The sequence below is a fragment of the Melospiza melodia genome, chromosome 10 (genome assembly GCF_035770615.1).
Source record: "Melospiza melodia melodia isolate bMelMel2 chromosome 10, bMelMel2.pri, whole genome shotgun sequence".
NCBI classification, from domain to species: domain Eukaryota; kingdom Metazoa; phylum Chordata; class Aves; order Passeriformes; family Passerellidae; genus Melospiza; species Melospiza melodia.
Window position 1 is genome coordinate 17,497,634 of NC_086203.1, and position 12,031 is coordinate 17,509,664.

Genomic DNA, 12,031 nt, shown 5'->3' on the forward strand with positions numbered 1-12,031 from the left:
TCTAGGAAATAAAAATCATACCAAGCCATCCAGAATCTGGTATGCAGTCATAAAACTTTTACTCTTTATTATTATAAGAAAAGCAACAAGAAAATACAACTGATTTTATACTTTTTCACCAAAACCAAAAATGATACAATAAAGAAAAGGTGGGCTTTTCAAATCCTGTATCTGCATTGGCTGCTAACAGAAGTCTGCTACACTTCCTTCAATCAACAACCCAAACTAGAACTGCTTAGGAAAAAACAATCCTGCCAGAAAGCACTCTAAGTGGATGGAAAAACAGCTTGTCACTGATTTACTTCCACCAGATTTAACCAACCAGGTACATCTTTTTTCAGGTGTTAATTTGGTTTTCTGTGAACAAGACAAAACCAGGCAAGAGAGCTGCATTATGACACAGTATGTTTCAGACAGATTTGACTTTCATCTTTAATAAGCATAAAAATAAACAAACACAGATATTCTGTTACTGTTAAAATCACCAGAAAAACCCAGACTGTAGAATAATCCAGCTTTCATGGGTAAACTACACCAGATGCATCTCATAGAGTTCAACCATTGGTACAACACATGGTGATTGCTCTGGTATCTTACCCAGAGCAGTAAAATATGGGTTAAACTTTCTAGCAACGGATTAAAAAGCAATCTGAGCTTTATTCTTTTGTTTTCAAATTCTAACTGAAAGCAATAAATACAAAACCAAGCCTACATATTGTGAGTTAAGGACAGAGGAGAGAAGCAGACTTTGCATCTTTCTGACTTTTAGCCACTAACTTGAAGGTCAAAACTCCTTGTGCCTGAAAGGCTGGAGGCCTTTTAGTTATAAAATCAGGAAAGGCAGACTCTTGTTTTCACTAGAGGATAAGCTGCAGTATGTTTCCCTGCTCAAACTGAAATACAAACACAAAACCACACTATAAAAAGCATCCATTCACTTCATTAAAAAAAAAAAATCTCAGAGTTCATTCATTTTCACATATGGGCTTGATGTAGTGTGTACTTGAAGGATTAAGCTGATTTGGAATCCTAGATTAAAGCACTCAGACCTTCATAAATCTCTTTTTCACTCCCTCTGCCCCCTTCTCATGCTGACACTCTGCCAATCTCATGTGGGCTGCACACAAGGATTACTGTATGATCCATCTGGAATGTACCAGCAGATAAGTACTTTCTGCTCCTAAATACAAATTCATGCATAATTACCAAGTGCCATAAAATTATTTAAAAAAAAAATTAAGTCAGGAAAAGTCTCTCAAGAAGGTGCCTTCCAAACAAGCTGGTTACTTCATCACATTTACACTGGCACACTTTGGCTACAAGAGCTCCAAAATTAACGTGCCAGGGGTTGTTTCTAAAGCTGAGGTGGTCAACAGAACATTCTCCAAAGAAGTTTGCTTGAAATGTGACCAACATTGTTCAGTTCTGCTTTTCTGACAACTGTACAGCACTACAGTCACAGCAGGCTCTGATGGGATCACCGTGGACAGGTTCATTTATGGTTCATGTACACAAAAAGGAAATGAAGTAATTATTCCAGTTTCCCAGGTGTTCAAAAAATATCAAGAAAGAAACACACATATATAACAATAAGAAGAAATAAAGATACAAAGCCCCCAGTTTTAAAGTAGCTCTGTTGTAGCCCATGCCCTGCCTATTTCACTGCTGCATTACTGGCACCACAGATATTGTCTGTCCATTAAAATATCTGCATCTGTTCCTGCTCATCAGAATTTTACTTGTCTACAGAGCTTCATCCATGATGTTCAGGAACTTTGTTTACAGCAAAAGCTTTTCAGTACTCTCATATGAAAAAAATCTGAAAATTAGAAGAGAAGCTGGAATATCCCAAGTCACCCATCTGTTGGAAATGTGCATCCAATACTGCATGGACAGAGAGGGAGAAAAGCTCCACCACACCCAGGAGGGCACTACCAAAGCAGTGCATTCCTGTGGTATGGGCTTTTCCCCTTTTCAAAAAGACCTCAATTTCTTCAAATCTGTCTAGACTGATACAGCACTGAAAGATGAACCATAATGTGATGTTTCCTTCCCTGATCTCACAAAAGCTGCTACCTGCACAATGCTGGCCTTCATCCAGAGACACCTTCTCCCCAAACAGCACTGACACACACTGGCTATTAATTTTGTTTTCATCTCTATTTTAAAGCATTAAAAGAACATAGGAGTGATTTCCAGAGATGAGTATCTAGCCTGGGTCAAAGATACTGTGTTGTTTATCACATTGCCCTGACCTCAATGTACCTCACACAGTGACAGGCTAAGATGGCTCATACAAGGTTTAATCCACATGCTTGCTCTCTTCTCATCCCACACTGTATTGTAACCATTCAGAATCTCACAAAGACTCAATTTCAAGTACTCAAAGGAGCTCTGCAGCACAAGCAACTCCTGCAAGGAATCAAGCACTGTACAAATGTGCTCCCTCTTCTCCCAGCAGCACAGGCACAGAAGCCACACCATGGCTCTGCAATGCAATACTCACACATTGCTTTACTATGGCACATTCCTGTATTATTACTCTGGGAAGAGGCGTGTTCAGAATCTCTGCTTCCATTTTTGGATCTCCCACACATTACCTTTATATTCACCCTGCATGTATGAATTTGGTCCTCATGACTATATAAAGTAATTCTTTCTTAAGAGAAGTAACATTCCTCATTATGTAATCTTGTGGATTTAGCACTGGCAAAGGATAACAGGCTTTTCCTTCTGAGATGAATTATTTTATTAAAGGGAGAAACAGTAGACAGGACACAAGAAATAAACTGGAGAACAAAAAGACAAAGGAACAGTATTGTTACACTTAGTCTACAGCTAATAAGAAATATGCTTCATAAAGTCTACAAACTGAATGCCTCAGTCTCTAACACCACAGTTCATCTTTTGAGACTAAGAGACAGATGCTGTTTGGTACAATTTTTATTTGCTATTCCCAGAGACAAGATTTTCTCACAGCAGGAGAAATCATTATAAAATGGGTCCACCCTGCTACACTTCAAGTTGGACCACATGATGGGGATTCAATCCATCTTGCCTGAAATCACAGAATGTTTCCTAGTACAGTGCTCCTGAGGGAGGGAGCACCACAGCACTCTGAAAACAAGGCTGCTGGAACTATTGCACACTGCCCACCCTTGAAACAAAGCACAGCTGATGTGCTAAAAACTGGTTTCCAGAAGAGACATTTACTTACTCGTTCATACTCATCCTTGGCTTTACTAAGCATCTCTAGGATGTCAATGGGCCTGTTTTCATTGCAGCCATTGGTTCTGCTGGGACTTTTTCTGTCCTGAGAAATTTGCTGCGACCTCTGAGCTTCTTGTTCAACCACTCTGTAAAAGAAAAGGAGAAACAGGATTTAAAAATTTAACTAGAGTTAACATCTTGCAAAAAGCAGTAAAGAAAAAAGTACTCCCAGTACATTAACCCATTTTTCTGCCTGAATAAAAGCCTAACACATAGCTGACCAAAGTTACACAAGTTTTCATTTGCTACAAGGTTCAAACAAGACAAATTGCCAAATGGTCTGCACGATTTATCTCCCATTCACAGAGCACTGGTCTGTCTCTCTCAAAGTTTGCCTACAGCAAACACTACTCCTATAAAACTCTCATGTTTAGACATTTTTACAATGAAATATGTGGACATCCAAGCATGTGATACACAAAAAGCACATGTTTTACACCATACACCAAGATACAAGTTTTACTCTTTACTTCCTATCATGCATTTCTCCATATTTAGCCAAGTCAAGCCATGTCATTCAACAAAATCTATTACCAAATAGTTCTAATTTAGGATGAGGCCTACCATTATGCAACAGAGACAATAGGAAAGAAGAGAGCTGGCTCACACCAGATGTCTCTGGAGTCAGTCTGCAAGAAGACTTAGAGCAAGTCACCCCTCACACCCCCACCTAAGGCTCTGGAAAGAACAGCAAACCATTTCCTCTTCAAGCTGCCCTGCAGTCATTCCAATTACCTGCATTACCTCTGGCCCCTGGTGCCTATGGTTCATTCACCACTTCTACTCCACCCCTGCCTGCCTCAAGTATCCAGAACCCTCCATCTGAAGGATAGGTCAGAGATGCAAGAAGGTGAGGTGCACCTGCTCATTTCATTAATAAAAATAAAAGCAGCATATACTCCTAATCCATATGCAGTTCACAAGATATACATGGCTGTGCAGTGCGCTGAAGCTTATCCTCTTGAAATAAACACACACCAGCCTGTAATCCCTTCTTTTTTAAGCCTGCATTAATCAAATATGTTAAGAAAAAACAAGCACTGTAAACAGGGCAGAGCTCTGGAGCTGGCATGTCACTTGGGAACTCTCATGCTGTGGAACTGATGGCTGAGGGGGGAGCCAAGAGGTGCCATCACAACAATCACAGAAAGTGTCAATCATCCCAGCCTCCAGTTTCTTTGGGTCAGTTAGGATTCAGGACAAAATCTAGATTTTGTAATTATTTATATGTACCTCTACATTTACATTTCCGAGGAAAAAACAGTTTGAGTTTTGAAAGTTTCTTCCCAGTTTTCTAGCTACCAAGCTTCTTTACTTCACTAGAGTTTAGCTGAAAAAGGGTTAGATTTGGCTTTTAACAATTCAATGTTGCTTTCACAATTTTTCATCATACAAGCTGGTTATTTAACCAGCTCCTGATTACTTCCAGCCTCCTCTGTAAGCAGCAGTCACCTGGCAAGGTAACTCACAATAGGGAGGCCAATGTAACCCTGATAATTTCTGAGAACTGCAGCATGTGCTCGTTTGGATGAGGCAGCTCAATACTCCACAAGTGTTTCTATGGTGATTCCCTGAGAGAACATTTTGTTCTAGCACCTCACGTGGTCACCCAGTCCTGGCTTAGGACCTCTCTAAACTCAACTCCAAAACTAATGGTGAGAAAGAGCAAGGTAAGAGAATCAGAATGCTTTGCTGAGATGTAAAGTGCCAGCACAATTGTATAAGAAAAAAGAAACACTTCAGTTAAAGGGAAGATTCTGGGCAAAGTGAAAACACACAAGGTGCCTGGCAGGCACAGCAAACGCTTCACTCTTGAGACTTTCCTTTTGCCTTAATTAGTTGGCCCAGAAGGTTTCAGTAAAACATCCTCCCCTGAAACCAGTACTCATTGAACTCACAGCAAAACACCTTCAATACCTGTGCAGGCATTTCACAGAAATGTTTCATAAAAATGTGAAAAACAGTTCATAATATTTTTCTCTTGCTCATTATGAAGTGTTTGTTACCTTTTTAAAGCTTAAAGTTTACTTTCTTTTTGAAGAATAACAAATTCTCTTCTCATCTAGGTAATTGTCCAATAGCTTAAACTCCATCTTCTGTCTTGTGCACCACATTTCAATGGTGATGATGGAATATAATGTGAAACTGTATCCCCAGAACTCTGAGATTCTTTCCCAATTCTAGTCTGCTTCCTCTGTCTCAGAAGCCAATTTGGGTCTGACTATTGAAACAAGGTAAAACAAGCTTATAAACTAAATTGAAAATAACCCCCCCATACAAACTTACAGGTCAGAACGCAATAGTTTTTTCAAATATTTGAAGCCCTGCAGTTTCTGCCCTACTCCTTCTAGAAAGGCCATCCTTCAACCAATCATCTTAACTTGACACAAATTAATTTTTTCTCAAATCAGGAGTTTGACTCCCATGAAATGTTTTCATTTCAGAAAATTCTAGAATTCCTAAAAAAAAAAAAAATAAATCTGTAAATCAAATACCTAAATACCCTTCCTGGAGGCAAAAAAGTCAACTGCTGCAAATCTGTACACTGAACATGCTCCGTGTGCAATCCAGGATTAAATCTTTTTTAAGCAAGGCCTGCTGTTTCTTTCCATTATATCAGATAGTGGAAGAGGCACACATTCCTTCAGGGACACAGTAGCTGCTGTGACAGTTTGTTGAAGAATATCTGGAGTTGCAGCATTGAAAATATACCTGGCACAACCTCACAGAAGGGCAGGGGGAGGGAGAGAATGTGAGAAGTGAAGTCTGTGATTACAAAGCCTAATTTACTTTTCTTTTCAAAGATAAGCCACCAAAATACAAATGGATGGCCTGCAATCTTGTTAACTCAGTCTGGCACAATAAGGTCAAGTTAAATGCAGGGAAGAGAACGCAAATCTCCTTGAAACCTTTTATGGTTATGTTTTGGAACTGCTGAAGTATTATAAAGGCAGCACTCTTTCCTATCAGTGATTAAGAAAAACTCCACCTTAAGAATAGGGTGCAAATCCAAATTTCCACCCCAAAAACAAAAAACTACAGAACAAAATTAATACTCTTGGAAGAAAATGTAAATATTGCAATCCAGCCAAAGGGGTAAATGTGCTTTATGGACTGCTGTGCCATGGCCAGACTGGTCTGTTACCTGATCCCACTTTTTAAGACTCCTGAATTATCATTTGTATCCCATCACTTATGCTACAGTGACCAGAGCAGCTCAAATGGACTCAAGGTTTGCTATCTGAAGTTAGATCTGCACTGCAGCTGTGAATATGGTAGAGTTTGACAGGTCCAGCTCTCTCTCACAATTCAAACATTAACTAATGGGTTTAGATTAGAAGAGAAAGCCATGTCCTTCTGATGCTCTGTTTATAAAGAGGAGAGGCAGTAGATGTTTTGTTATTTGTTTTGGTAACAACATCCAAGAGTCAGTTTCACACAATTGTTTCCCACTAATCCTTAGATACAGACAAACCAAATAACAATAAGAAGTCCAACATAACTAGGAAGAAAAAAATCAAAGTGGGAAATGGGGTTATAAGGATGAGAAAAAAGAAAAGGAATTAGAAAGATATCTTGATACTAATGTCTGTCATTTGTGTTTTCTTTCACTGCTTCTGTGTGAAGATAATAATAACTAAAAAAAAAGCCAAAATAACCCACACCAAACCCCCTACACTAAGAAATCAGAATTCAGCTTGAAATATCTACACTGTGACTAGTTTTAATATAATTAGATATTATATATTTCCATGTAATTAAATTATGCAAGTTTTCAGGACAGCCTGACTGGCAAGCCCTGACATGCTGCTGAAGGCATGCAAGAGATAAGAGGCTTCAGGAAAGCAGTGTGATAGCAAAGAGGAGCAAAGCTGAGAATGAGGGATGAGAAGATACCCTGGGTAGTACACCTACAATCTGCATTTTAGCAAGAGTAACTATCCCAAATCCAGAAATTAGCAACACCAAGCTCTTATTATTTCACAGTTTTGCTTGCACTCCTGAACCCACTACAATTCTAGAAAATTCTACCTAGTTCTCCTACTAATTTTTTGTCTCTTCACTTTAGTCAAGAATAACAGCTAAGTCTTATAAAACCCAAACAAACCACAAACTCCAAGAAAAAAACAGCTCTCCACAAAACAAGCAAAAACCCCCAACCATCGTTTATTTAATTACACTCTTTGCATCAGAAAATCTTTTACCAGCACCCCTCTACAAAACAGAATATAAAATAGCACACAGTGCACATAGTTGCTTTCTTTAGAGAATGCCAACTAACTTTTCAACTCATTTTTTAATCACTCAATTGAAGATATTAATGCTGCAGGTTTTTTAAAAAACAAATCTGTAATTTTCATTAGTTAAAAAAACTTGTATGAGCAAGAATGTTGTATTCCTCCATTTTTAGGAGAGTGAGGAAAAAAGCAGACACATTGAATAATCTCTAGAAGGCCCCAATACTTACTTAGCCATGAGCTTTGCTATTCGATGACAGTCATTCTTGTCATAAAACCAAATACTGTAAATTGACACTAGAAAACAAGGAAAAGAAAGCAAGTATAAGACAAAAAAAAGTAATTAAATCAATAGAAAAAAACAGGAGTCCATTAGATCTGCAACATACAAATTTCCATCAGTTTCCATTGAAATACTGTGTCATCAACTACTATTTATAAAGTAATCAGAAACAGCACATGTGCAAACATAAGTACAACTTTAGTCAGATTGAATGGAAGAACTATAGAATCTTGATACTGTTTGTAAATAAAAGTGACAGGAAAATGTTTTAACCAGCAGGTGCCTTCTCACTACAGTTGCAACCTCCTCTTTTGAATTGACTTTATCATTTAAGCTAGGCCAAGGAATATCCATTAAAAAAAAACCCACTGATTTTTGAATGTGTCAAATTCAAAGACCAACATTAACATTTGAATTATAGCATGACAGTTCAGTCAGAGCCTCTCTGGAAAGTTGCCTTTCCAGGAGGAAGCAGTACCAAAGCTCCCATCACACAGCCACATTCATGGAACAGCTTAAAACTACAATGATAGGGACCTCTGCTCTTTGAAGGTGTCCAGGACAAAGCAATGAGAGCAAAAGGACTCCAGCTCAGCAAGACAGCCTCATTCTGGTTTCAGAGTAAGTAAAATTCCATTGAAAGTTTGCAGAGCTGGAGCTTGACCACTGAGCCTCCATTCAGAGGGAGAAACTCTGTCAGGAGTGCCCCGAGCTGCTCCTTCCCCAGCAATCCTCCCAAGGGCCTTTCCCCACACAGCAGCTCCACTGCTCCTGCTGCACCAAAGCCACAAAGCTCCACAACTCTTTTCAGAATTGTATTGAATCCAGCCCACAATGCAGGTTACTTTAAATCTTAGTTCACCTATGAAGTTTGTCAATGCATAAAGTGCTACAACATCAAAGGCAATTGGACACTTTACACATGGTACCATTAAAGTATTTGAATTTCTGAAAAAATGCTTTCAAGCCTTTTAAAACTCATCTTTATACTGCAGTTCATGTCAATGATTTTATGTAGATGAAATCACAGATTATAAATACACTTAAAGTGAAGGAAAGGACTGCTAAAAAAATTTTACACAACCATTTCCCATTAGAGGTAGATTTTTATTTCGCAGTGAAATCCTTTTTCTTTCTTTACTCACTTTTTTTCTCTCCACAAGATACTCAAAAAGCTCAAGCAAAGCCCACCCAAACTAATGTCAAGTCATGGCAAAGAGGGCAATTATTTACCAAACTTTTTCTGGCCCTTCAACTTATTCCAGGTGTACTCTGTTGTGCCAAAATCCTCAAGAAGTCAGGTAGACATCTCATTTCTAGAAGAACATCCTAGGACAAAAGTTCTTGACTTTTCTTTCTTTCATTAAATATCAGCTGTATTAATTTGGGTGTTTATATCTTTAGAGGTTCCAGCTTAAGTAATAGATAATAAAGCTTCTTGAGTAATAAACAAAGAAATCAATGCACAAAAGACATAAACCAATAAAAAGCATTTCACACATGTAGCCAATGCTCATGAAATGCTTCTATTAAACTTTGCAGTTTAATACAACTGGATTTTCTGTTGCATAGAAACCTACAAAGTTTCCAGGTTGCTACATGACTAAAGAAGTAGCTCATACTTTAACACTAAAGAAAAGACTTCATTACCAGACAAACTGCCAAGAGGAGAAAGCTGCTTCAAAAGCATACTTGCTTAAGAAATGAAGATATGGAACTTATAATAATATTTAAATAGGAAAAATTATAAAAGTCACACTCAATTCTGCCAGAAACAGGCCTAGACAAGACCACAAGTAGATCCAAATCTCTGTTTGGTGTAGAAGATGAGGGTTTTTTCCACTTTGTACTACTGGCAAGCAATCACAGGGAGTCACTGCAAAACAATTTTACACAATATGACGAAGATGCACAGCAGATTACAACTTGGGCATTAATGCAGGTACAGTCCACAGGCTGGAATGTTTATCTTCCTTTTTCCAAGTGCTCTCCTGTACTGCCAGTTCAGCTCCCTTCCCCAGAAGTGTGTGTCCCAACAGCATTACTATTACTATTTAATATATATTTGCCTATACACTTCCTTCCGTGCATGTAACTTCAATAAAGAACATCCTTATAGCAAAGACAGAGTTGGCTCTTACCAGCTCCTTTTAAATATGTGATTTTTTGCTTTACTCAGCATAAATATTAGCTGAATATTCCTATGTCTGATGGTACCTTTCTACTGCAGTTCTTGCAAGAGTTTCATCCAACAGAAGCCACTGAATTTTTCCACCCAGCTTTTCTACACTGAATGCTGGGTGGCATCTTTAGCAATCAAGTAACAGTAGTTTGTAATCATCAGCAGCAATTCTTTCAGTAGGATTCACACTGCATTTTGACACCCCTGGAGTAATGAGTAACCCATACCCCAGACAAATCAGGTTTCATAAAACTAAAAGAAGTCATCCATTGTCGTAATCAGTGTTCTTCTCTGACATATGTAATTTTTGTCAGAGACACTGACCCATAAATATTTATTTAAACATATAACACTCAACGTCCCTCCAAACTTGTCTGCATCAATCCTTAAAACCTGATTAAAACTGAAATGGGAAACCAAAGAGCTTTTGAGAGAACAGAAGGATTATGGAAGACTTCCTGCTCAAGCCTAACAACTGAATAATACCAAAAGGAAGGTCTTGGGCTCTTCTATAATCTGGACTAAGTGTGGGAATAGCCAAGTGCCACTGCGAGACAGAAGCCTCATCCTTGCCAACATAAAATGAAGCTGCATCCCCAAATTGTAGTTTCACTTCAGCTCTCATTTTAAGTAAGCAGCAAGAGGCAGTGTCCCCACCCTCACATTCCCACAACTTTGTTAACCCACTGTACCCCAAGGGGCCCCCCTCCCTCATGCCAGCTGGGTACATTCCAGTCCAGACCAGATCCTTGATCCCATTTCTGCATCAGCTTCACAAAAGGCCATTGGAGCATGAGACTGCACAAACAAGAAGCTTGGGACACACAGGAAGGGAAAGCTTAGAATGGAACTGTGTGCCAGAGGAAGTGCACACGGACTCATCAGCACTGCCAGTTTCAGCAATTCCAGACACTGTCACTCCCTTCCCCCAGGCAGTTTAGCCATTTGTACAAATACATCCTCAACTCATTCAAAGAGATGATTTGGTTAAAACTTCCATTAACTATCTGGAAGAGCTGGTAGAAGAGAGAGAAAAGTTTTATTTTACAGGTCCAGTTTTGATGTTGTCATACAGTGAAGGAGAACAACTGGAAGTGGAATTTTTCAAACTCTTGAAAGAAAAGGACTTGTATTTTGAAACCCTTCCTATAATGTAACCATGGAAAACAACCCCATCTCACTTCCATAAAGAAAAGCACATATATGATCATTTTACACCTCAAATAGAGTTTGAGGCAAAATGACATAAAGCTCTCTCTCTTAAAGCTTGTACTTTCTCTAGCAGCAATGTCAGCTGAAATGCCACCTCTCCTCAGTCAGTCAGCTCTGTATCACTGACATTCTTCATATATATTTCCTACATGGAGGTATTAGCCTGCCACATAGACTTACAAACCATTAGAATCAATGGGAGAAGTTCCTCCCTTTGCTGTTTTCAATACCTAAAGGCATTTCACAAATATATCACAGAGCAAAATCCCAGAAGCAGGAGCATGGAGTAATTCAGCAGGTGCCAAGCAGCACCCAAACTCAGGAACACTTTAACTGCCACCACAGTATTATACAGAGGGAGAGGGATTGCTTCTTTGCAAGCTGAACCACAGAAGAAAACCTCTTGCAGTTAGAGTGCTGTCTTTCAGGTCAAACAATGTATTTTTAGAATGTCTCCACAGTTTTCAATCATTCCCCCCCTCCCCCAGCTTGCATTGCTTCTTCTGCTATGAAGATATGAAGAAAAGGCTCCTTTCTTATCTCAGACCAAACCACTGGGTTAATGTGCTTGCTGGAGAGCCAGGCAGCCTCAGCAATCACAGATATGTTACACTTAATGGAACATGTGTGATAAGAGACTTTCCTTAAAGCTTTGAAACCAGTCAGGAGCTCTTTGAAACACTTCTAATGCAACTCATTTCTCTTTTGCTGTTCAGGATACAAGTTGTTTTCATCAATAATACAACAAGACCAGAAGACAGCACTTTGTAACTGAGTTTTCCACTTATACATATAAACCTCTCCAAAATCCATTATTTTTCTATTACTAACTCTTCCCTTGGACAG

General features: G+C 38.9%; 1 protein-coding gene across 2 annotated transcripts in view; it reads right to left on the minus strand.

Moving 5' to 3' along the window:
• Positions 1-12,031, minus strand: part of DCP1A (decapping mRNA 1A) — a 31,735-nt gene that overhangs the window by 12,478 nt on the left and 7,226 nt on the right. For both annotated transcript variants that reach the window (XM_063164641.1, XM_063164640.1), the window contains exons 4-5: positions 7,739-7,805; positions 3,218-3,356 (exon numbers count right to left, since the gene is read on the minus strand). In XM_063164641.1, coding sequence (XP_063020711.1) covers positions 3,218-3,356; positions 7,739-7,805 — 206 coding nt within the window. The remainder of the gene's footprint in view (positions 1-3,217; positions 3,357-7,738; positions 7,806-12,031) is intronic.